At 59.9% G+C, this 25,044-nt stretch overlaps 3 protein-coding genes across 3 annotated transcripts in view; 2 read left to right on the top strand and 1 right to left on the bottom strand.

Moving 5' to 3' along the window:
* The window catches only part of LOC138100455 (zinc finger CCCH domain-containing protein 4-like), a 35,699-nt gene extending 31,002 nt beyond the window's left edge, over positions 1-4,697 (top strand). Inside the window, 2 exon segments of the mRNA XM_068998295.1 lie at positions 3,399-3,552; positions 3,554-4,697. Coding sequence (XP_068854396.1) covers positions 3,399-3,552; positions 3,554-4,697 — 1,298 coding nt within the window.
* A 6,570-nt stretch (positions 4,698-11,267) lies between these two features.
* Positions 11,268-14,685, bottom strand: PPP1R14A (protein phosphatase 1 regulatory inhibitor subunit 14A). The gene is made up of 4 exons (XM_068998296.1): positions 14,422-14,685; positions 11,881-11,961; positions 11,690-11,722; positions 11,268-11,378 (listed from the first exon to the last, which is right to left on the bottom strand). The coding sequence occupies exons 1-4, from the start codon at positions 14,683-14,685 to the stop codon at positions 11,268-11,270; spliced, it is 489 nt and encodes a 162-aa protein (XP_068854397.1).
* Positions 14,686-15,919: 1,234 nt separating this feature from the next.
* Positions 15,920-24,219, top strand: SPINT2 (serine peptidase inhibitor, Kunitz type 2). Its single transcript, XM_068998320.1, is given in 7 exon segments — positions 15,920-16,023; positions 16,025-16,049; positions 17,785-17,964; positions 20,030-20,065; positions 22,414-22,584; positions 23,038-23,079; positions 24,020-24,219. Coding segments are annotated over 7 exon segments (687 nt in total). The 5' UTR covers positions 15,920-15,948; the 3' UTR covers positions 24,178-24,219.
* The last annotated feature ends 825 nt before the right edge of the window (positions 24,220-25,044 follow it).

Here is a 25,044-nt window from a genome sequence, read left to right on the forward strand (position 1 = left end):
GAGCTCTGGGTACTGAGTGTGGGTACTGAGCTCTGGGTACTGGGTGTGGGTACTGAGTGTGGGTACTGAGTGTGGGTACTGAGTGTGGGTACTGAGTGTGGGTACTGAGTGTGGGTACTGAGCTCTGGGTACTGAGTGTGGGTACTGAGCTCTGGGTACTGAGCTGTGGGTACTGAGTGTGGGTACTGAGCTCTGGGTACTGAGTGTGGGTACTGAGTGTGGGTACTGAGTGTGGGTACTGAGCTCTGGGTACTGAGTGTGGGTACTGAGTGTGGGTACTGAGTGGGGGTACTGAGTGTGGGTACTGAGTGTGGGTACTGAGCTCTGGGTACTGAGTGTGGGTACTGAGTGTGGGTACTGAGCTCTGGGTACTGAGTGTGGGTACTGAGCTCTGGGTACTGAGCTCTGGGTACTGAGTGTGGGTACTGAGTGTGGGTACTGAGCTCTGGGTACTGAGTGTGGGTACTGAGCTCTGGGTACTGAGCTCTGGGTACTGAGTGTGGGTATTGAGTGTGGGTACTGAGCTCTGGGTAGTGAGCTCTGGGTACTGAGTGTGGGTACTGAGTGTGGGTACTGAGTGTGGGTACTGAGCTCTGGGTACTGAGTGTGGGTACTGAGTGTGGGTACTGAGCTCTGGGTATTGAGTGTGGGTACTGAGTGTGGGTACTGAGTGTGGGTACTGAGTGTGGGTACTGAGCTCTGGGTACTGAGCTCTGGGTACTGAGTGTGGGTACTGAGTGTGGGTACTGAGCTGTGGGTACTGAGCTCTGGGTACTGAGTGTGGGTACTGAGTGTGGGTACTGAGTGTGGGTACTGAGCTGTGGGTACTGAGTGTGGGTACTGAGTGTGGGTACTGAGCTCTGGGTACTGAGCTGTGGGTACTGAGTGTGGGTACTGAGTGTGGGTACTGAGTGTGGGTACTGAGCTCTGGGTACTGAGTGTGGGTACTGAGTGTGGGTACTGAGTGTGGGTACTGAGCTCTGGGTACTGAGTGTGGGTACTGAGTGTGGGTACTGGGTGTGGGTACTGAGCTGTGGGTACTGAGCTGTGGGTACTGAGTGTGGGTACTGAGTGTGGGTACTGAGCTCTGGGTACTGAGCTCTGGGTACTGAGTGTGGGTACTGGGTGTGGGTACTGAGTGTGGGTACTGAGTGTGGGTACTGGGTGTGGGTACTGAGCTGTGGGTACTGAGCTCTGGGTACTGAGTGTGGGTACTGAGTGTGGGTACTGAGTGTGGGTACTGAGCTCTGGGTACTGAGCTGTGGGTACTGAGTGTGGGTACTGAGTGTGGGTACTGAGTGTGGGTACTGAGCTCTGGGTACTGAGTGTGGGTACTGAGTGTGGGTACTGAGTGTGGGTACTGAGCTCTGGGTACTGAGTGTGGGTACTGAGTGTGGGTACTGAGTGTGGGTACTGAGCTCTGGGTACTGAGTGTGGGTACTGAGTGTGGGTACTGAGTGTGGGTACTGGGTGTGGGTACTGAGCTGTGGGTACTGAGCTGTGGGTACTGAGTGTGGGTACTGGGTGTGGGTACTGAGTGTGGGTACTGAGTGTGGGTACTGAGTGTGGGTACTGAGCTCTGGGTACTGAGTGTGGGTACTGAGCTCTGGGTACTGAGTGTGGGTACTGAGTGTGGGTACTGAGTGTGGGTATTGAGTGTGGGTACTGAGTTTGGGTACTGAGCTGTGGGTACTGGGTGTGGGTACTGAGCTCTGGGTACTGAGTGTGGGTACTGGGTGTGGGTACTGAGCTGTGGGTACTGAGCTGTGGGTACTGAGCTCTGGGTACTGAGTGTGGGTACTGAGTGTGGGTACTGAGCTCTGGGTACTGAGCTGTGGGTACTGAGTGTGGGTACTGAGCTCTGGGTACTGAGCTGTGGGTACTGAGTGTGGGTACTGAGTGTGGGTATTGAGCTCTGGGTACTGAGTGTGGGTACTGAGCTCTGGGTACTGAGTGTGGGTACTGAGTGTGGGTACTGAGTGTGGGTATTGAGTGTGGGTACTGAGTTTGGGTACTGAGCTGTGGGTACTGGGTGTGGGTACTGAGCTCTGGGTACTGAGTGTGGGTACTGGGTGTGGGTACTGAGCTGTGGGTACTGAGCTGTGGGTACTGAGCTCTGGGTACTGAGTGTGGGTACTGAGTGTGGGTACTGAGCTCTGGGTACTGAGCTGTGGGTACTGAGTGTGGGTACTGAGTGTGGGTACTGAGTGTGGGTACTGAGTGTGGGTACTGAGCTCTGGGTACTGAGTGTGGGTACTGAGTGTGGGTACTGAGTGTGGGTACTGAGTGTGGGTACTGAGTGTGGGTACTGAGTGTGGGTACTGAGCTGTGGGTACTGAGCTCTGGGTACTGAGTGTGGGTACTGAGTGTGGGTACTGAGCTCTGGGTACTGAGCTGTGGGTACTGAGTGTGGGTACTGAGCTCTGGGTACTGAGCTGTGGGTACTGAGTGTGGGTACTGAGTGTGGGTATTGAGTGTGGGTACTGAGTGTGGGTACTGAGTGTGGGTACTGAGTGTGGGTACTGAGCTCTGGGTACTGAGCCTGGGCACTGAGCCCTGATCCCAGTCCCTGAGCCTGAGCCTGAGCCTGAGCCCGGGCACTGAGCCTGAGCCCTGAGCCTGAGCCCTGAGCCTGAGCCTGAGCCCTGATCTCGGTCCCTGAGCCTGAGCCCTGAGCCTGAGCCCGGTCACTGAGCCCTGAGCCTGAGCCTGAGCCCTGATCTCGGTCCCTGAGCCTGAGCCTGAGCCTGAGCCCGGTCACTGAGCCCTGAGCCTGAGCCTGAGCCTGAGCCTGAGCCCAGTCATTGATCCTGATCCCAGTCCCTGGTCCCGGTCACTGAGCCTGGTCCCTGAGCCTGAGCCCGGTCACTGGTCCTGAGCCCAGTCACAGATCCCTGAGCCCTGATCCCAGTCCCTGATCCCTGATCCCAGTCCCTGATCCTGCTCCCTGAGCCCTGATCCCGGTCACTGATCCTGAGCCCAATCCCTGATCCTGGTCCTGGTCCTAAGCCTGAGCCTGATCCCTAATCCTGATCCTGACTCCAACCCCGGCTCTGCCTCTCGGGGATCTCGGAGCCCTCAGGGCCCTGCTGGGGCTGGGATTTTTTAGGGAACAAAAGCCCTGGAAGTGGGAAGCTCTGGGGGAGGAGGAGGAGGCAGATTTGGGTTCAAATGTGGCAAAATCGCTCCAGAGGAGGAGGAGGAGGAGGAAGAGCCGGATATTTCCTCTTCTCTGGGAATTTTTGGGCTGAAAACGGGGGCAGCCAGGCCGGAACTTGCCTGGTTTTGTTTTTCACCCTAACCCAGGATCCTTTTGAGGATCCCTTCGTTGGTTTTTTTACCCTTTTTTCCCCCCCCTTTCCCTGATTTTTCCCTCCTTTTCCCCCCGCCTCTCCCAGGAGACCCCGGCAGTTGGTACTCGAGCGACGAGGACGACGGCGGCAGCAGCGTCACCTCCATCCTCAAATCCCTGCGCCAGCAGAGCTCGGCCCGACCCCAGAACCCTTCCGGGGACCCCCCCAGCGACCCCCGGCTGCAGAGACCCCCCCCGTCCCGCCGACCCCCGGCTCCGCGACCCCCGGCTGGCCCGGAATTCCGAGCCGCTCCCGGCCGAGCCCGGCCCCTCGGACCCGCGGCTGGCCCGGCACGGCCCCAAGGCGGAGCCACCCCAAAAAACGCCGGCGGCCGCCGCGTCCGGCGCGGCCGAGGACGAGGAGGGCGAGCGGATCCTGCGGGATAAACCCCTGAGCATCCCCCTGGACGCCGTTCCCGGGCACTGCCAGCGGGACCCGCGCTCGCAGCTGCAGCAGTTCTCGCACATCCGCAAGGACGTGCTGCTGCTGCGGCCGCCCTTCGCCCGCTCCGTGCTCTGGAGCCCCGAGGATCTCATCCCGCTGCCCGTCCCCAAGCAGGATCCCCTTCCCGTGGCCGTGCCCGACCCTCGCCTGCTCCGGCCGCCCTGCGGCCCCTCGGACCCGCGGCAGCAGCAGCGGCCGGCCGGCGGCGAGCCCGGCTCGGCGGCGCTGCCCGACTTCGAGCTGCTCTCGCGGATCCTCAAAACTGTCACGGCCTCGGGAGGGGACAAACCCAGCGACCCCCGCGTGCGCAAAGGCCCCGCCGACCCCCGGCTGCAGAAATCCCTGGAATGCGGCAGCTCCCGGGCGGCCGAAGCGGCTCCGCCGGACTCCGGCCCGGCCATCGCCCCCTACGACCCCCGGCTGAGCTGGGGCGGCGGCGGCGGCCAGAGCAGCGTCCTGAGCGCCATCAGCCTCTACGACCCCCGGACTTCCAGCTCGGGGAAAGAACCCCAAAGCGACGGGAATTCGTCCCAAAAAGCCGACGCCGGGAAAACGCCGGGCAAGGCCAAGGAGCCGCCGTTCGTGCGGCGCTCGGCGCTGGAGCAGCCGGACGGCGGCGAGCGGCCGGAGCCCACGGACAGGTACAACAGCTACAACCGGCCCCGGCCCAAGGCCGGCGGCGCGGGCGAGGGGGGCAGCGGCCAGCCCGGCCTCCACAACCTCCCGGTGCCCCCCGTGCCCCCCGTGTTCGGCCTGGCCAAGGCCGGCGGCCGGCCCGGCGCCGGGAGCCCCTTCCCGGGGGGCAGCCCCGCCAGGGACCCCCCCGAGGACGGGGACAAGGCCTCGCTCAAGGACGTCTTCAAGGGCTTCGACCCCACGGCCTCGCCCTTCTGCCAGTGAGGGCCGGGCACGGGGGGGGTGGCAAAGGTCCCAAACGCACCCGGAATTCGGGTGGGCGTCCCCGAAAGGCGGCAGGGTTCGCCGAAAGCTGCCCGAAATGCGGTGGGGTTTGGTTAAATCTGCCCGAAATGCGGTGGGGTTTGGTTAAAAGGTGCCCGAAATGCAACCAGGTCCACCCAAAATCCAGTGGGGTTTGCCCAAATCCACCCAAAATCCAGCCAGGTCCACCCAAAATCCAGTGGGGTCTGCCCAAATCTGCCCGAAATCCAGTGGGGTTTGGTTAAATCTGCCCAAAATCCAACCAGGTCCACCCAAAATCCAGTGGGGTTTGGTTAAATCTGCCCGAAATCCAACCAGGTCCACCCAAAATCCGGTGGGGTTTGGTTAAAGGTGCCCAAAATCCAGTGGGGTTTGGTTAAATCTGCCCGAAATGCGGTGGGGTTTGGTTAAAGGTGCCCGAAATCCAACCAGGTCCACCCAAAATCCAGTGGGGTTTGGTTAAAGGTGCCCGAAATCCAGTGGGGTTTGGTTAAATCTGCCCGAAATCCAGTGGGGTTTGGTTAAAGGTGCCCGAAATCCAACCAGGTCCACCCAAAATCCAGTGGGGTTTGCCCAAATCTGCCCGAAATCCAGCAGGGTTTGCCTAAATCTACCCAAAATCCAACCAGGTCCACCCAAAATCCAGTGGGGTTTGGTTAAATCTGCCCGAAATCCAACCAGGTCCACCCAAAATCCGGTGGGGTTTGGTTAAAGGTGCCCAAAATCCAGTGGGGTTTGGTTAAATCTGCCCGAAATCCAGCGGGGTTTGCCCAAATCTGCCCAAAATCCAACCAGGTCCACCCAAAATCCGGTGGGGTTTGGTTAAAGGTGCCCAAAATCCAGTGGGGTTTGGTTAAATCTGCCCGAAATGCGGTGGGGTTTGGTTAAAGGTGCCCAAAATCCAACCAGGTCCACCCAAAATCCAGTGGGGTTTGCCCAAATCTGCCCGAAATCCAGTGGGGTTTGCCCAAAGCCACCCAAAATCCAACCAGGTCCACCCAAAATCCAGCGGGGTTTGCCCAAATCTGCCCGAAATCCAACCAGGTCCACCAAAAATCCAGTGGGGTTTGGTTAAATCTGCCCGAAATCCAGTGGGGTTCACCCAAATCTACCCAAAATCCAGCCAGGTCCACCCAAAATCCAGCAGGGTCTGCCCAAATCTGCCCGAAATCCAGTGGGGTTCGCCCAAATCTACCCAAAATCCAGTGGGGTTTGCCTAAATCTACCCAAAATCCAGCGGGGTTTGCCCAAATCTACCCAAAATCCAGTGGGGTTCACCCAAATCTACCCAAAATCCAGTGGGGTTTGCCTAAATCTACCCAAAATCCAACCAGGTCCACCCAAAATCCAGTGGGGTTCACCCAAATCCACCCAAAATCCAGTGGGGTTCACCCAAAATCCAGTGGGGTTCACCCAAATCTACCCAAAATTCAGCAGGGTTTGCCCAAATCTACCCAAAATTCGGCAGAGTCTGCCTAAATCCACCCAAATCCACCCAAAATCCATCCAAATCCACCCAGATCCACCCAAAATCCACCCAGATCCACCCCAAATCCACTCAGAATCCTCCCAGATGGACCCAAAATCCGAGGCTGGAGGGAAAATCGGCCCCAGGGAATTGGGAATTGGCCATAAAAAGGGGAAATTTGAGCCCTGGCAAAGGTGGGTTCATCCTAAAAACTGGAATTGGGGGCAAATAGGCCCCGAAAAATCCAAAGCCGCCCCTAAAAAGTCCAAATCTGACCCCAAAAAACCCCAAATGCAACACAAAAAATCTCAGTTCTGAGCCCAAAAGCACCAAATTTGATCCAAACCAGCCCAAATCCGACCCAAAATCTGAACTTGCCCCCAAAAAAACCAAATCTGACCCAAATCCAACACCAAGAAGACCAAATCTGATCGCAAAATCAAAATTCATCCCCCAAAAAAACCAAATCTGATCCCAAAAAACCCAAATCCGACCCCAAAAATGCCAAATCCGACCCAAAACCCCCAAATCCGACCCAAAACCCCCAAATCTGATCCCACAAAACACAAATGTGACCTCAAATCCGACCCAAAACCCCCAAATCCGATCCCAAAAAACACAAATCCAACCCCAAAACCCCGAAATCCGACCCCAAAAAACCCTAATCTGACCCCAAAAACCCCAAATCCCCCAAATCTGACCCCAAAAAACCCTAATCTGACCCCAAAACCGACCCCAAAACCCCCAAATCCGACCCAAATCCGACCCCAAAACCCCCAAATCCGACCCCAAAAAACCCTAATCTGACCCCAAAAGACCCAAAGCCCCCAAATCCGACCCCAAACCCCCCAAATCTGACCCCAAAAACCCCAAATCTGACCTCAAAAAACCCAAAACTCCCAAATCCAACCCCAAAAAACCCAAATCCACCGAATTTCTCCCCAGAATTCCCCTCAGAAAATTCAATCCACCCCAAAAGAAGAAAATTCCCCAAAATTCCCACCCCTGCCGGGATTGGCCCCGGCAGCAGCGCCGGTCCCCGGGCTGGATTTTGGGGCCGTTTGGGGGAATTTTGTCCCTTTTTGGGGCCTTTCCCTCCCCTCCCCCCCCCCCGGCCTCAGCCATAAAAATTGTAAATAAATCCCGGATTCTCCCCCAAATTCCCGAGGGTTTTTTCCCCCCCAAAAAATCCCAATTTTGGCTTAAAAAAAAGCCCCAAGTTCGGAGGGTTTGAGCAGTGAGGAGACCCCAAAATCGGATTTTTTTGCCCCAAAACTCCCGAGGTTCCGTTTTCCCGGGGGATTAAATGAGAATTTTGGGGGGGATTTGAGGCTCTGGCTCCGATTTTTCTTTGGGAAGCGGGAGAAAAACGATCAAAAATGGTAAAAAATGGGGGAAACGATGCGAAAAAAGGGGGGGAAAGAATAAAAAATGGAGAAAAAATGGGGGAAAGCAGGAAAAATGCAGGGAAAATGACAAAAGGTGGATAAAAACGGGGAAAATGGGGCAGAAATGCAGGAAAAATGTGAAATACACCCAAAAGCAGCACGAAAACCCCATAAAACCACAGAAAAAAAACGGGGAAAAATCCCAAATAATGTCAAATGCATCAAAATCGAGGCAAAACGGGGAAAAAACGTCTGAAATGGCACCAAAAATGCCCCCAAATGATCGAAAGTGACCCGAAATCCAATAAAAATACCTGGAAAATGTTGAAAAATCCGAGTAGAAATGAATAAAAATGAGGGAAAAAATCAGAATCACACGAAAATCCCCAAAATTGGGGGGAAAAAAAGTCCAAAAATCAAAAAAAAAAAGTCCAAAAGTCCAAAAAAAAAGTCCAAAAGTGGCTAAAAATGGGCAGAAATCCTGGAGAAAACGCCAAGAATGGAACCGAAAAAAGCCGTGAAAAAATAAGAGGAAAAAGGTAAAAAACGTGGGAAAAAATGAAAATAAAAATGGGAAAAATCGAAGCCAGAAAAAAAAGAATTGAGAAGAAAATAAAAATGGGAACGAAAATGCCCCAAAAATCAAAGAAATTGGGAGAAAAAAAGATTCAAATCCACCCAAAAACGATCAAAGGATTGAGAGCTCCGGAATTTCCCAAAACCCCCAAAATCCGACCCAAAACCCCCAAAATCCCCGAAAAAGCCGAAAAATGGGGGGGAAAATCGACCTGGAATCCCTAAAAATGCGCTGGGAAAAAAAGAAACCCCGAAATCAATCAAAATCCACCCAAAAAACGTGGGGAAAGCAGCAGAAATGCCCCAAAAATCCCCCCCAAAAATTTGGAAAAGCTCCAAGAAAACCCCGGAAAAAAAAATTTAAATAAAAACTCAAAGAAATGAAAAGAAATCCCCCAAAAAATGGTTAAAATTTCTCCAAAATGTTTAAAAAAATGGAAAAAAAAGGGAAAAACGGACCCCAAATCCTGAATTTTCCCCTTTTTCCCTCGGGGGAATTTGGAGCTGGAAAAGGGGGAATTTTCCCACCCCAAAAACGCCAATTCCGGGCAATTTGGGAGCGGAATTTTGGGACAAAAACCCCTCGGGAAGCGTTTTTTTGGGGAAAAAAAATTCCAATCTGGGAGCAGCCGCCACCGCCGAGAGGGGCCCGGAAAAAAGCCCCAAAATCGGGATTTTCTACCCCAAAATCGGGATTTTCTACCCCAAAATCGGGATTTTTCAAACAAAAAATCAGGATTTTCTACCCCATAATTGGGACTTTCCACCCCAAAATCAGGATTTTTCTACCCCAAAATTGGGATTTTTCTCCCAAAATCGGGATTTTCTACCCCAAAACAATCGAGATATTCCCACCCAAAATTTGGGATTTTCCCACCCAAAAAAATCGAGATTTTTCACCCAAAAAAATCAGGATTTTCCACGCCAAAAATTGGGATTTTCCCACCCCCAAAAATTGGGATTTTGCCCCCCAAAATCGGGATTTTCCCACCCAAAATTTGGGATTTTCCGCCCCAAAAACCGAGATTTTCCCACCCAAAACCCGGGATTTTTCCACCCAAAATTTGCAATTTCCCACCCAAAAATCAGGATTTTCCCCCACAAAAATCAGGATTTTCAAAATTTGGGTTTTTCCCACCCAAAACTCGGGATTTCTCCACCCAAAATTTGGGATTTTCCACCCCAAAAAATCGGAATTTTCCCACGCAAAAATCAGGATTTTCCACCCCAAAATTTGGGATTTTCCCACCCCAAAAAATTGAGATTTTCCCACCCAAAAAACTTGGGATTTTTCCACCCAAAATCGGGATTTTCCCACCCAAAACCCGCTGCTTTTTTTTATCCTTTATTATTCCACCTTTTTTTTCCCCGGGCGTTTTTTTGGGGGGAAATCCGGGAATTTTTGTAAAAGGATTTCTCGGGATTGGGATTTTTTGGGGTTTTTTTGGGTTTTTTTGGATTTTTTTTTTTTTTTAGGGAATTTTTGGGGCCCCTCGGGGGGGGGCCGCGGGGAGGGGGAGGGGGAGGGGTGGGGACGGTGTAATAAATATGTAAATATATGCAAATGAACCGGGCTGGGCTCAAAATTGGGGGGGTCCCAGGGGGCTCTGGGGGTGTCCCGGGGGGAATTTGGGGGTCCCTGAGGGGGATTTTGGGGGTCCCGGGGGGATTTTGGGGGGTCCTGGGGGGATTTTGGGGGTCCCAAGGGATTTTGGGGGGTCCTGGGGGGGTCCCGGGGGGATTTTGGGGGTCCCTGAGGGGGATTTGGGGGTCCCGGGGGGATTTGGGGGTCCCGGGGGGATTTTGGGGGGTCCTGGGGGGTCCCGGGGGGGATTTTGGGGTCCCTGGGGGGGGTTTTGGGGTCCCTGGGGGGTATTTTGAGGGTCCCTGGGGGGATTTTGGGGGTCCTGGGGGGGATTTTGGGGATCTTGAGGGGTCTCAGGGGATTTTGGGGGGTCCCGGGGGGGAATTTTGGGGCTCCCGGGGGGTTTTTTGGGGGGTCCTGGGGGCATTTGGGGGACCCGGGGGGATTTTGGGGGTCCTGGGTGGGAATTTGAGGCAAATTTGGGGGTCCCGGGGCAGTTTTTGGGGTCCTGGGGCGGTTTTTGGGGGTCCCGGGTGAGTTTTTGGGGTTCTCGGAGGTTTTTTTTCCCATTTTCGGGTCATTTTCCCTCAAATTTTTCCGGGACCGCAGCAGGAAATGGGGGGGGGGGGGGGGAGGGGCGGCGCTTCCTGCCCAGATGTTCCCAACAGCTGGAGCCGGGGGGGGGCGGGGCGGGGCCTCCCGATTTGGGGGTCCCGTGTGACCCCCAAGTGACCCCAAAGTCCCCCCAATGTCCCCAAAATCCCCCCAAATCCCCTCCAATGTCCCCAAATCCCTCTAAATCCCCCCAATCCCCCCAAATATCCCCAAATTCCCCCAAATCCCTCTAAATTCCCCATATTACCCCCGAATTCCCCCAAATCCCCCCCAAATCCCTCTAAATCCCCAAAATCCCCCCAAAATCCCCCCCCAATATCCCCAAATTCCCCCCGAATCCCTCTAAATCCCCCAAAATCCCCCCAAATCCCCCCAAAATCCCCAAAATCCCCCCAAATCCACCCCAAATTCCCTCTAAATCCCCCCTATCCCCCCAAAATCCCCAAATTCCCCCAAAACCCTCCCAAATCCCCCCAAAATCCCCCCGAACCCCCCCAATATCCCCAAATCCCCCCAAATCCCTCCCAACCCCCCCCAAATTCCCCCCGACCCCCCCCCAAATCCCCCAAAACCCTCCCAAAACCCCCCCCAAATCCCCCCCAAATCCCTCTAAATCCCCAAAATCCCCCCAAATCTTTCCCAACCCCCCCCCAATCCCCCCCAACCCCCTCCCAAATCCCCCCCAAACCCCCCAAACCCCCCCGTATGACGCTGTTTTGGGGGGGGGTCTCCCCGCCCTCCCCTCTCTCCTCCCGGGGGATTTTTTGGGTTTTTTTGTTTTTTTTTTTGTTTTTTTTTTTTTTTTTTATTCCTTTTGGGAACGCAACAATTCCCGAATTTCCCTTCCCCTCCCCCTCCCCCCCCCTTTCGGCGGGGTGGGGGGTTGGGGGGGGGGGGGGTCACGGGTGGGGGAGGGGGTCCTGGTTGGGGTGGGGGAGGGGCGGGGGTCCCTGCAGGAGCCGCTGCTTCGGGAGCCCCTTGAGCTGCTCCAGGAGCTGCGCGATGAATTCCTGCCGGCAATTAACTCATTAACCCCCCCCCCCCCCCCGCCCTCCGCGAGTCATTAATTAACTTCATCCGCCCCTCCCCCCACCCCCCGGAGAGAAAGGGTGGGGGAGGGGCCCCCCCCCTCCCCCCCCTTCCGGAAGCGCCGCTGCCGAATTTTTTTGCCTTTTAAAGCCCGGCTGGAGCCGCGATGGAGGTGGGGGGAGGGGTGGGGGTGGGGGAGGGGATTTTGGGGATGTGACCCCCGCCCCCCCACACCCCACCCCTCCCCAATTTACCCCTCCCCCTCCCCATTTTACCCCCCCCCCCCCCGTACCTGGGGGTCGGCGGCGCAGGAGCTCAGGATGCCCTGGAGGATGGGGGAGGGGTTAATTAAGGGGGGGGGGGGTGGGTGTGATGGGGGGGGAGGTGTTAATTAGATGTTAATTAGATAAAGTTAGATGTTAATTAGATAGAATTAGATGTTAATTAGATGTTAATTAGATGTTAATTAGATAAGATTCCCACCCGGAGCCTCTGGGCTCGCTCCTCGTCCGTGTCCAGCTCCAGCAGCTCATCGATGTTCACCTCGTCCGGCATCGCCTCCTCCTGACGGGGAGGGGGGGACACGGCCACCAGTGGCCCCAACAACCCCCCCCCAGTGTCCCCAAACCCCCCCAAACCCCTTCAGTGTCCCCAAATCCCCCCAATGTCCCCAAATCCCCTCGAGTGTCCCCAAATCCCCCCAAACCCCCCCAGTGTCCCCAAATCCCCCCCAGTGTCCCCAACACCCCACAAACCCCCCCAGTGTCCCCCAAATCTCCTCGAGTGTCCCCAACACCCCCCAAACACCCCCAGTGTCCCCAAATCCCCCCAAACCCCCCCAGTGTCCCCAAATCCCCCCAGTGTCCCCAACACCCCCCAACCCCCCCCAATGTCCCCCAACCCCTCCCGAGTGTCCCCAGCCCCCCCCAATGTCCCCAAATCCCCCCAAGTGTCCCCAACACCCCCCAAACCCCCCCAATGTCCCCCAAACCCCCCCAATGTCCCCCAAACCCCCCCGAGTGTCCCCAAACCCCCCCAATGTCCCCCAACCCCCCCAATGTCCCCCAAATCCCCCCGAGTGCCCCCCTCAAACCCCCCCCCAATGTCCCCAACAACCCCCGAGTGTCCCCAACACCCCCCCAAACCCCCCCAGTGTCCCCCAAACCCCCCCCCCAGTGTCCCCCCAACCCCCCCTCCCCCCCCGTGTCCGGTCCCCTCGGGATAACGGGACATCGGCCCCTCCCCCTCCCTTCCATCTCTCCGTTCCCACGGGGGGGGAGGGGAAGATCCAGCCTGGGACCCCCGGGCCCATTCCCGGTCCTGGTTTGGATCCCCGGGCCCGGGCCCGGTCCTTTTCCCATTCCCTGTTCCTTTTCCCGGTCCCGGGTCCCATTCCCGGTCCCATTCCCGGTCCCGGTCCCGTTCCTTTTCCCGGTCCCATTCCCGATCCCATTCCCGGTCCCGGTCCCGTTCCTTTTCCCGGTCCCATTCCCGGTCCCGGTCCCATTCCCAGGCCCTGCTCCTTTCCCTGGTGCCGGTCCCATTCCCGGTCCCCATCCCGTTCCCGGTCCGTGGTTTGGATCCACATTCCCATTCCTACTCCCGGCCCCGTTCCCGCTCCGTTTCCCTGCTCCCTGTCCTGTTCCCGGTCCCGTTCCCGGCCCCGTTCCCGGTCCATTTCCCTGCTCCCTGTCCCGATCCCGGTCCCGTTCCCGGCCCCGTTCCCGGTCCATTTCCCTGCTCCCTGTCCCGGTTCCCGGTCCCGTTCCCGGCCCCGTTCCTGCTCCGTTTCCCTGATCCCGGCCCCGTTCCCGGTCCGTTTCCCTGCTCCTGGTCCCGGTCCTGTTCCTGCTCCATTTCCCTGGTCCCGTTCCCGGTGCCTGGTCCCGTTCCCGGCCCCGTTCCCGGCCCTGTTCCCGGTCCATTTCCCTGCTCCCTGTCCTGGTCCCCAGTCCCGATCCCGGTCCCGTTCCCGGCCCCGTTCCCGGTCCGTTTCCCTGCTCCCTGTCCCGGTGCCTGGTCCTGATCCCGTTCCCGGCCCCGTTCCCGTTTCCCAGTCCCGTTCCCGCTCTCCAGTCCCGTTCCGGGTCCAATTCCCGGTCCGTTTCCCAGTCTAATTCCCGGTTCCCAGTCCCATTCCCGGTCCCCGGACCCATCCACATCCCGGTTCCCGGTGCCCCCGCCCCGGCACAGCTCCCGAGCCTCCATCCCTATCCCGCTCCCGGCTCCCCCGCTCCATTTCCCATCCCGCTCCCCATTCCCGGTCCCGGTCGTGGCTCCCATTCCCGGTCCCGGTCCTGATCCCGCTCCCCATTCCCGGTCCCGGTCGTGGCTCCCATTCCCGGTCCCGGTCCTGGCTCCCATTCCCGGTCCCGGTCCTGATCCCGCTCCCCATTCCCGGTCCCGGTTCCCCGATCCCGGTCCCCATTCCCGGTCCCCGCCCCGGCACAGCTCCCGAGCCTCCATCCCCATCCCGATCCCGGCTCCCCCGCTCCATTTCCCATCCCGCTCCCCATTCCCGGTCCCGGTTCCCGATACCCGTCCCCGGCAGAGCTCCCCGAGCCTGCCGTCGATCCACTGCTCCGTGTCGGTCCCACTCCCGGTTCCCCTGCCCCGTTCCCTGTTCCCGTGCCCCATTCCCGGTTCCCCCGCCCCGTTCCCTGCCCCATTCCCGTTCCCGTTCCCGGTTCCCGGTACCCGTCCCCGGTAGAGCTCCCCGAGCCTGCCATCGATCCACTGCTCCGTGTCGGTCCCGTTCCCGGTTCCCCCGTTCCCTGCCCCATTCCCGGTTCCCCCGCCCCGTTCCCTGCCCCATTCCCGGTTCCCGTTCCCGGTTCCCGGTACCCGTCCCCGGTAGAGCTCCCCGAGCCTGCCATCGATCCACTGCTCCGTGTCGGTCCCGTTCCCGGTTCCCCCGTTCCCTGTCCCGGTTCCCCTGCCCCGTTCCCTGTTCCCGTGCCCCATTCCCGGTTCCCCTGCCCCGTTCCCTGCCCCATTCCCGTTCCCGTTCCCGGTTCCCGGTACCCGTCCCCGGTAGAGCTCCCCGAGCCTGCCATCGATCCACTGCTCCGTGTCCAGCCGCCGCTGCAGCTCCCGCCGGTTGTACTTGACCGTGACCCGCGCCGCGCGCCGCTGGACGCCGGGGCTGCGCCCGGGGGACCCCCGGCCCGGGGAGAGCCCCCCCGAGGACCCCCGGCCCGGGGAGAGCCCCCCCGAGGCCGCCCCCGCGGCGGGACCCCCGCCCCCGCCCCGCCGGCCCTGCCGCCGCCCCACCCGGTTCGCCGCCATCGCTCGGGACGCGGCGCCCGGGGGCGACCGCCGGGGCTAGGGGGGCGAGGGGGCGGGGCCTGGCGGGCCGGGGGGCGGGGCTTAACCCTGGGAACCCCCCCAGAGCCCGCCCACCCCCCCCCCGTTAAGTCCCTGTAGACCCCTCCCCATAACCCCCTATGGAGCCCCCCCCCCCCCCGGGGATAGGGGGGAGAGGGGGCGGGGCCTGGAGGGGAGGGGGCGGGGCTTAACCCTGGGAACCCCCCCAGAGCCCCCCATAGACCCCCAGAGCCCCCCATAAACCCCCAGAGCCCCCCCTAAAACCCCAGAGCCCCCCTATAGCCCCCCATAAACCCCAGAGCCCCCCATAAAACCCCAGAGCCCCCCTATAGCCCCCCATAAAACCCCAGAGCCCCCCATAAACACTCAGAGCCCCCCATAAAACCCCAGAGCCCCCCTATAGCCCCCCATAAAACCCCAGAGCCCCCCATAAACACCCAGAGCCCCCCATAAAACCCCAGAGCCCCCCAAAGCTCCCCACAAACCCCCAGAGCCCCCCAAGAGCTCCCAGAGCCCCCCAAAGCTTCCCATAAACCTCCAGAGCCCCCCAAAGCTCCCCACAAACCCCCCGAGCCCCCCAAGAGCTCCCCTTAAGCCCCCAGAGCCCCCCTCGACCCCACAACTCCCCAGAGCCCCCCAAGAGCTCCCAGTGCCCCTCAAAGCTCCCCATAAACCTCCAGAGCCCCCCAAAACTCCCCACAACTCCCCAGAGCCCCCCAAAATCTCCCCCATTGGCCCCCCTTAAGCCCCCAGAGCCCCCCCAAAGCTCCCCATAAACCCCCAGAGCCCCCCAAGAGCTCCCAGAGCCCCCCAAAGCTCCCCATAAACCCCCAGAGCCCCCCAAGAGCTCCCAGAGCCCCCCAGAGCCCCCCAAAGCTCCCCACAAACCCCCAGAGCCCCCCAAGAGCTCCCAGAGCCCCCCAAAGCCCCCCAAAATCTCCCCCATTGGTCCCCCTTAAGCCCCCAGAGCCCCCCACGACCCCACCAGACCCCCGACCCCCCCCCCTTATTTCCCCAGAGCCCCCCCCAAATCCCGCAGCCCCCCCTTCCCCCTCACATGCAAATTAAGGGGGCGGGGCTTTCCCCGAGGGGGGCGGGGCTTAGAGACGGGCGCGGTTTGGCCGCGAGGGGGCGCTACCCACACCCCCCCATCCCCCCCCCCCGCGCTCCGGGGTGGGCGTGGCCAGCGGCGCACCTGTGTGACGTCACGGGCGCGCACCTGCGATGGCGGCGGGGCGGCTCCTCCCGCTGCTGCTGCTGCTCCTGGGGGTCCCGGGGGGCCCCGGGCAGGACCCCCCCCCAGCCCGGCCCCGCCGCCCTCGCCGGTACCGGGGGGCTCGGGGGGCTCGGGGGGACCCCGGGGGGGGGGGGCGGGGCGCAGATTTGGGGGGTCCTGGGGTAGATTTGGGGGGTCCCGGGACAGATTTGGGGGGGCCTGGGGCAGTTTGGGGGGTCCCCGGGAGATCTGGGGGGTCCTGGGGCAGATTTGGGGGGTCCCCGGGCAGATTTGGGGGGTCCCGGACAGATCTGGGGGGTCCCGGAGCAGATTTGGGGGGTCCCGGACAGATCTGGGGGGTCCCGGGCAGATTTGGGGGGTCTCGGGCAGATCTGGGGGGTCCCGGGCAGATTTGGGGGGTCCCGGACAGATCTGGGGGGTCCCGGGGCAGTTTGGGGGGTCCCGGGGCAGATTCGGGGGGTCCCGGGCAGATCTGGGGGGTCCCGGGCAGTTTGGGGGGTCCCGGGGCAGATTCGAGGGGTCCCGGGGCAGTTTGGGGGGTCCTGGGGCAGTTTGGGGGGTCCCAGGAAGGGTTCGGGGGTCGGTAACGGGTCCGTCCCCACCCCCCACCCCGAGCGGTGCCGGTTACCGGCGCTCCCGGGGCTTTTGGGGAGGATTTGGGGGGTCCGGTGCCCCCAAACCGCCCCCGGGGGTCGCTCACGGGTCCCTCCCCAGCCCGGTGCCGGTTACCGGGGGTCCCGGCTGGGATTTGGGGTGAATTTGGGGGATTTTGGGGTCTCTAACGGGTCCCTCCCCAGCCCGGTGCCGGTTACCGGCGCTCCCGGGTCCGGGGTGGGATTTGGGGTGGATTTGGGGGATTTTGGGGTCGCTCACGGGTCCCTCCCCAGCCCGGTGCCGGTTACCGGCGCTCCCGGGTCCGGGGTGGATTTGGGGGATTTTGGGGTCTCTAACCGCTCCCTCCCCAGCCCGGTGCCGGTTACCGGCGCTCCCGGGTCCGGGGTGGATTTGGGGTGGATTTGGGATGGATTTAGGCTGGATTTGGGGTGAATTTGGGGGATTTTGGGGTCTCTAACCGCTCCCACCCCAGCCCAGTGCCGGTTACCGGCTCTCCCGGGTCCGGGGTGGATTTGGGGTGAATTTGGGGGTTTTTGGGGTCTCTAACCGCTCCCTCCTCAGCCCAGTGCCGGTTACCGGCGCTCCCGGGTCCGGGGTGGATTTGGGATGGATTTAGGCTGGATTTGGGGTGAATTTGGGGGATTTTGGGGTCTCTAACCGCTCCCTCCTCAGCCCGGTGCCGGTTACCGGCGCTCCCGGGTCCGGGGTGGATTTGGGGTGAATTTGGGGGATTTTGGGGTCTCTCACCGCTCCCTCCCCAGCCCAGTGCCGGTTACCGGCGCTCCCGGGTCCGGGGTGGATTTGGGGTGAATTTGGGGGTTTTTGGGGTCTCTCACCGCTCCCTCCCCAGCCCGGTGCCGGTTACCGGCGCTCCCGGGTCCGGGGTGGATTTGGGGTGAATTTGGGGGTTTTTGGGGTCTCTAACCGCTCCCTCCCCAGCCCGGTGCCGGTTACTGGCGCTCCCTGGTCCGGGGTGGGATTTGGGGTGAATTTGGGCGTTTTTGGGGTCTCTCACCGCTCCCTCCCCAGCCCGGTGCCGGTTACCGGCTCTCCCGGGTCCGGGGTGGATTTCGGCTGGATTTGGGGGATTTTGGGGTCTCTCACCGCTCCCTCCCCAGCCCAGTGCCGGTTACCGGCGCTCCCGGGTCCGGGGTGGGATTTGGGGTGAATTTGGGTGTTTTTGGGGTCTCTCACCGCTCCCTCCCCAGCCCAGTGCCGGTTACCGGCGCTCACCGGCCGCTGCCGCGCCTCCATCCCGCGCTGGTTTTTCAACGCCTCCGCCGGGAGCTGCGAGCGTTTCGTGTTCGGCGGCTGCGGCGGCAACGGGAACAACTTCGGCAGCGAGCGGGAGTGCCGGGCCCGCTGCGGGGCGGCCCCGGGAGAGCCCGGTGAGAGCCGGGGGGCACCGGGAGGGAACGGGAGGGACGGGAGGGACCAGGAGGGTCCGGGAGAGACCGGGAGGGACCGGGAGGCTCCGGGAGGCTCCAGGAGGGACCGGGAGGGACCGGGAGGCGCCGGGAGGGACCGGGAGGCACCGGGAGGGACCGGGAGGGACGGGGAGGGACCGGGAGAGACCGGGAGGCACCGGGAGGGACCGGGAGGGACCGGGAGGGACGGGGAGGGACCGGGAGAGACCGGGAGGCACCGGGAGGGACCGGGAGGCTCCGGGAGGGACCGGGAGGCACCGGGAGGGACCGGGAGGCTCCGGGAGGGACCGGGAGGCTCCGGGAGGGATCGGGAGGCACCGGGAGGCACCGGGAGGGACCGGGAGGCTCCGGGAGGCACCGGAAGGGACCGGGAGGGACGGGGAGGGACCGGGAGGCACCGGGAGGCACCGGGAGGGACCGGGAGGCTCCGGGAGGCACCGGGAGGCACCGGGAAGGACCGGGAGGGACCGGGAAGGACCGGGAGGCTCCGGGAGGGACCGGGAGGGACCGAGAGGCACCGGGAGGGTCCGGGAGGGTCCGGGAGGGACCGGGAGGCTCCGGGAGAGACCGGGAGGGACCGGGAGGCGCCGGGAGGGACCGGGAGGCTCCGGGAGGGACCGGGAAGGACCGGGAGGCACCGGGAGGGACCGGGAGGGTCCGGGAGGGACCGGGAGGCACCGGGAGGGACCGGGAGGCACCGGGAGGCACCGGGAGGCTCCGGGAGGCTCCGGGAGGGAACTGGAGGCTCCGGGAGGCACCGGGAGGGACCGGGAGGCTCCGGGAGGGACCGGGAGGCACCGGGAGGCTCCGGGAGGGACCGGGAGGGACCGGGAGGCTCCGGGAGGCACCGGGAGGCACCGGGAGGGACCGGGAGGCACCGGGAGGCTCCGGGAGGGACCGGGAGGCTCCGGGAGGGACCGGGAGGGACCGGGAGGCTCCGGGAGGCTCCGGGAGGCACCGGGAGGGACCGGGAGGCACCGGGAGGCTCCGGGAGGGACCGGGAGGGACCGGGAGGCTCCGGGAGGCTCCGGGAGGCACCGGGAGGGACCGGGAGGCACCGGGAGGCTCCGGGAGGCTCCGGGAGGCACCGGGAGGGACCGGGAGGCTCCGGGAGGGACCGGGAGGCACCGGGAGGCACCGGGAGGGACCGGGAGGCACCGGGAGGCACCGGGAGGCTCCGGGAGGCTCCGGGAGGGAACTGGAGGCTCCGGGAGGCACCGGGAGGGACCGGGAGGCTCCGGGAGGGACCGGGAGGCTCCGGGAGGCTCCGGGAGCAGCGGCGGGCGCGGGGAGGGGCCGCCAATGGGGTCGTTTGGGGCTTTTCGGCGGCTGCTTTGGGGCCGCCTGGTGGGTTTTGGATGCCGACCCTCGCTCGGTGCCCTTTTCCCCGGGTTTTCCCCCGGTTTTTCCCCGTTTCCCCCCGTTTCCCCCCGGTTTTCCCCCGGTTTTCCCTTTTTTTCCCCATTTCCCCCCCGTTTTCCCCTATTTCCCCCCATTTTTCCCTGTTTTTTCCCAATTTTCCCCCATTTCTCCCCATTTTCCCCCATTTTTCCCCATTTCCCACCCATTTTTTTCCGTTTTTACCCATTTCCCCCATTTTTCCCTGTTTCCTCCCATTTGTTCCCCATTTTTCCCCATTCCCCCCATTTTTCCCCCGTTTTTCCCCATTTTCCCCCATTTTTCCCCATTCCCCCCCATTTTCCCCATTTCCTCCCATTTCCCCCCATTTTTTCCCCATTTTCCCGGTTTTCCCCGTCATTTCCCTGTTTTCCCCCGTTTTTCCCCGTTTCCCCCATTTTTCCCCATTCCCCCCATTTTTCCCCCGTTTTTCCCCGTTTCCCCCATTTTTCCCCATTTCCCCCCATTTTTTCCTGGTTTCCCCCATCATTTCCCCATTTTTCCCCATTTTCCCCCCATTTCTCCCCATTTTTTCCCCATTTTTTTCCCCATTTTTCCCATTTCTCCCCATTTCTCCCCATTTCCCCCCATTTTTCCTCATTTTTCCCATTTTTCCCGTTTTTCCCAGCTCCCTCCAGCCCCGCCCCCGGCTCCACCTCCGCAGGTACCTCCGGATTTCCCGCGGGAATTTGGGGGCTCTGGGGCCGATTTCGTGGGAATTTCGGAATTTTGGAGGCGTTTGGGGACAGATTTAGCAGGAAATTCCGAATTTCATCATTTTTGGGCGCAGATTTTGCAGGAAATTTCAGATTTTGGAGGGGTTTGGGTGCAGATTTAGCGGGAAATTCTGAATTTTGACATTTCGGGGCGCAGATTTATCAGGAAATTTTGAATTTTAACATTTTTGGGTGCAGATTAATGGGAAATTTCAGATTTTGGAGGGGTTTGGGGACAGATTTAGCGGGAAATTTCAGATTTTGGAGGGGTTTGGGGACAGATTTAAGCATCAATTTTGAATTTCATCATTTTTGGGCACAGATTTAGCGGGAAATTCCAAATTTTAACATTTCAGGGTGCAGATTTAGCGGGAAATTTCAGATTTTGACATTTTTGGGCATGGATTTAGCGGGAAATTCCGAATTTTAACATTTCGGGGCGCAGATTTTGAGGGAAATTTCAGATTTTGGAGGGGTTTGGGCGCAGATTTAGTGGGAAATTCCAAATTTCATCATTTTTGGGTGCAGATTTAGCGGGAAATTTCGGATTTTGGAGGGGTTTGGGCGCAGATTTAGCGGGAAATTCCGGATTTTAACATTTCGGGGCGCAGATTTAGCGGGAAATTCCGAATTTTGACATTTCGGGGCGCGGATTTAGCGGGAAATTTCGGATTTTGGAGGGGTTTGGGTGCAGATTTAGTGGGAAATTCCAAATTTCATCATTTTTGGGACTCAGATTTATCGGGAAATTCCGGATTTTGGAGGGGTTTGGGCGCAGATTTAGCAGGAAATTCCGAATTTTGACATTTTGGGGCGCAGATTTAGCGGGAAATTCCGGATTTTAACATTTCGGGGCGCGGATTTAGCGGGAAATTCCGAATTTTGACATTTCGGGGCGCAGATTTAGCGGGAAATTCCGGATTTTAACATTTCGGGGCGCAGATTTAGCGGGAAATTCCGAATTTTGACATTTCAGGGCGCAGATTTTGAGGGAAATTGCAGATTTTGGAGGGGTTTGGGCGCAGATTTAGCGGGAAATTCCAAATTTCATCATTTTTGGGTGCAGATTTAGCGGGAAATTTCGGATTTTGGAGGGGTTTGGGCGCAGATTTAGCAGGAAATTCCGAATTTTGACATTTCGGGGCGCAGATTTAGAGGGAAATTCCGAATTTTAACATTTCAGGGTGCAGATTTAGCGGGAAATTTCAGATTTTGACATTTTTGGGCATGGATTTAGCGGGAAATTCCGAATTTTAACATTTCGGGCGCAGATTTAGCGGGAAATTTCGGATTTTGGAGGGGTTTGGGCGCAGATTTAGCGGGAAATTTCAGATTTTGACATTTTTGGGCATGGATTTAGCGGGAAATTCCGAATTTCATCATTTTTGGGTGCAGATTTAGCGGGAAATTTCGGATTTTGGAGGGGTTTGGGCGTAGATTTAGCAGGAAATTCCGAATTTTAACATTTCGGGGCGCGGATTTAGCGGGAAATTTCGGATTTTGGAGGGGTTTGGGCGCAGATTTAGCGGGAAATTCCGAATTTTAACATTTCGGGGCGCGGATTTAGCGGGAAATTCCGAATTTTAACATTTTGGGGCGCAGATTTAGCGGGAAATTCCGAATTTTAACATTTCGGGGCGCAGATTTAGCGGGAAATTCCGAATTTTGACATTTCGGGGCGCAGATTTAGAGGGAAATTCCGAATTTTAACATTTCGGGGCGCAGATTTAGCGGGAAATTCCGAATTTTGACATTTTGGGGCGCAGATTTAGAGGGAAATTCCGGATTTTGACATTTTGGGGCGCAGATTTAGCGGGAAATTCCGGATTTTAACATTTTGGGGCGCGGATTTAGCGGGAAATTCCGAATTTTAACATTCCGGGGCGCGGATTTAGCGGGAAATTCCAAATTTTAACATTTCGGGGCGCAGATTTAGAGGGAAATTCCGAATTTTAACATTTCGGGGCGCAGATTTAGAGGGAAATTCCGGATTTTGACATTTCGGGGCGCGGATTTAGCGGGAAATTCCGGATTTTGACATTTTGGGGCGCAGATTTAGAGGGAAATTCCGAATTTTAACATTTCGGGGCGCAGATTTAGAGGGAAATTCCGGATTTTGACATTTCGGGGCGCGGATTTAGCGGGAAATTCCGGATTTTGACATTCCGGGGCGCGGATTTAGCGGGAAATTCCGAATTTTGACATTCCGGGGCGCAGATTTTGAGGGAAATTCCGGATTTTGGAGGGGTTTGGAGGGCACGGGACCCCCCCCGACCCCCTGCTGGCCCTCCCCCAGAGCTCTGCTCGGCGCCCCCGGTGCCGGGGCCGTGCCGCGCCGCCTTCCCCCGCTGGTTCTACGTCCCGGCCGAGCGCTCCTGCCGGGAATTCACCTACGGCGGCTGCCGCGGCAACGCCAACAACCACCGCGACGAGCAGGAGTGCCTGCGCCGCTGCCGGCCGCCCCCAGGTGCGCCAAAATCTCCCCAAAATCCGGCCCCAACCCCCCCCCCCCCCTCAAAAAAAAAAAAAAAATCCCCCGAAATTCCGGGAAAAAAAAAAAAAAAACCTCGCCCAAAAAATTGGCCCCGAAATGTCGAGGAGAGCCCCGTTTGAAATTCATGAAAATCCAGCTCGGAATGGTTCGAAAATCCCACCCCAGTGTGGTCCCAAAAATCTTCACCTTTCCCCCCCCCAAGAGCCCAAAAAAATCTGCCTCCAATTCGCAACAATCCACCCCAAAAATCCCCCCCAAAGTTCCCAAAAAATCCGCCCCCAAATTCCCAAAAATCACCCCAACTTTCCCCAAAATCCCACCCCAAAATTCCCAAAACCCCCCCCCCAAATTCCCAGAAATCACCCCCAAAATTCCCAAAAATCCCCCCCAAATTCCCCAAAATTCCGTTCCCCCCCCCCCCCCCAGATGATCCCGGCGCGGAATTCCGGAGATTCTTCTCATCCAAAGGTGAATTCCAGCTCCCCCCAGTCCCTTCCAGTCCCTCCCAGTGCCTCCCAGTGCCTCCCAGTGCCCCCCCAAGTGCCCCCAAATATCCTCCCAGTCCCTCCCAGTAACCCCCCAGTGTCCTCCCCCTTGTCCCCCAGTGTCCCCCCGCTCCCCCCAGTGCCCCCCAGTGCCCCCAGTGCCCCCAACCCCTCCCAATGTCCCCCCAGTGTCCCCCAGTGCCCCCCAGTGTCCCCCCAGTATCCCCCAGTGTCCCCCCAGTGTCCCCCAGTGCCCCCCAACCCCTCCCAGTGTCCCCCCAGTGCCTCCCAGTGCCCCCCAGTATCCCCCAGTGTCCCCCCAGTGCCCCCAGTGTCCCCCAGTGTCCCCCAACCCCTCCCAATATCCCCCCGGTGTCCCCAGTGCCCTCCAACCCCTCCCAGTGTCGCCCCAGTGCCCCCCAGTGCCCCCCAGCGTCCCCCCAGTGTCCCCCCAGTGCCTCCCAGTGCCTCCCAGTGTCCCCCCAGTGCCCCTCCCAGTGTCCTCCCCCTTTTCCCCCTTTCCCCCACCCCCTTCCGGGGTGTCCCCGACCCCCCCCCCCTGAGGTGTCCCTGTCCCCACCCTTGGGTGTCCCTGACCCCCCCCGGGTGTCCCCGACCCCATCCCGGGGGTGTCCCTGACCCCACCCTTGGGTGTCCCTGACCCCCCCCGGGTGTCCCCGACCCCATCCCGGGGGTGTCCCTGACCCCCCCCTGGGTGTCCCTGACCCCCCCCGGGTGTCCCTGACCCCCCCCCGGGTGTCCCTGACCCCCCCCGGGGGTGTCCCCGACCCCATCCCGGGGGTGTCCCCGTTTCTGACCCCCCCCCAGGGATGTCCCTGTCCCCCCCCAGGGATGTCCCTGACCCCATTCCAGGGGTGTCCCTGACCCCCCCCGGGGGTGTCCCCGTTTCTGTCCCCCCCCAGGGGCGCTTTTGGGGGGGCTGCTGGCCGGGGGGGCCGCGCTGGCCTCGGGGCTGGGCCTGGGCCTGCGCCGCTGCCGGAGGAAGCCGCGACCGCCGGGAGCCGGAGCCGCGAGCCACGAGGACCGCGAGTGCCTGATGAAGGAGCCCTACCCCGCCTGACCCCCCCCGGCCCCCCCAAAAACACCCCCAGACCCCCCCCCCCCTCCCCGGAATGATCCGTGCTCTGCCCCCTCCCCCGGGTGATTTTTATTGATTTTTGTAGGAAAAAAAAAACCGGGAATTTGGGGGAGGCCGAGCGGGAATTCGCAGCCCCGAAATCCTCCCCCACCCCCCCGAAAAAATCCTGACCCCCCCCCCCCCAAAAAAAATCCCCAAATCCCCCCCTCTCCCGATTTGGGGGAGGGTGAGCAGGAATCCCCGCCCCCAAAAACCCCAAAAACGGCCCCAAATTTGGGGGGAGGGCGAGTGGGAATCCCCGCCCCCAAAAACCCCAAAACCCCCCCAAAAACGGCCCCAAATTTGGGGAGGGTGAGTGGGAATCCCCACCCCCAAAAACCCCAAAAGCCCCCCAAAAACGGCTCCAAATTTGGGGGAGGGTGAGCGGGAATCCCCGCCCTCAAAACCCCCAAAAACTCCCCCCAAAAAACCCCAAAAACACCCCCAAAAAACCCCAAAAACACCCCCCAAAAAAACCCCAAAAACACCCCCCAAAAAACCCCAGAAACACCCCCAAAAAAACCCAAAAACTCCCAAAAAAAACCCAAAAACTCCCCAAAAAAACCCCAAAACCTCCCCAATTTGGGGCGTCCCCCCCCCTCCCCCCCCGGATTGAGCACCCAGCGCCCCCCAGGCGGATTTTGGGGGGGGGGGGGGTCCCAGCGTTTTTGGGGGTCCCCACGCCCCTTTTGGGGGATTTGGGGGGGATTTGGGGGTTGGGGAATGATTTGGGGGGGATTTTCTGCATTCCAGGGATTTGTTGGAATAAAGGGAAGATTGGAACCACCCCCAGCCCCCCCCCGAATCCCA

The sequence above is a fragment of the Aphelocoma coerulescens genome, chromosome 34 (assembly GCF_041296385.1).
Source record: "Aphelocoma coerulescens isolate FSJ_1873_10779 chromosome 34, UR_Acoe_1.0, whole genome shotgun sequence".
Lineage (NCBI taxonomy): Eukaryota > Metazoa > Chordata > Aves > Passeriformes > Corvidae > Aphelocoma > Aphelocoma coerulescens.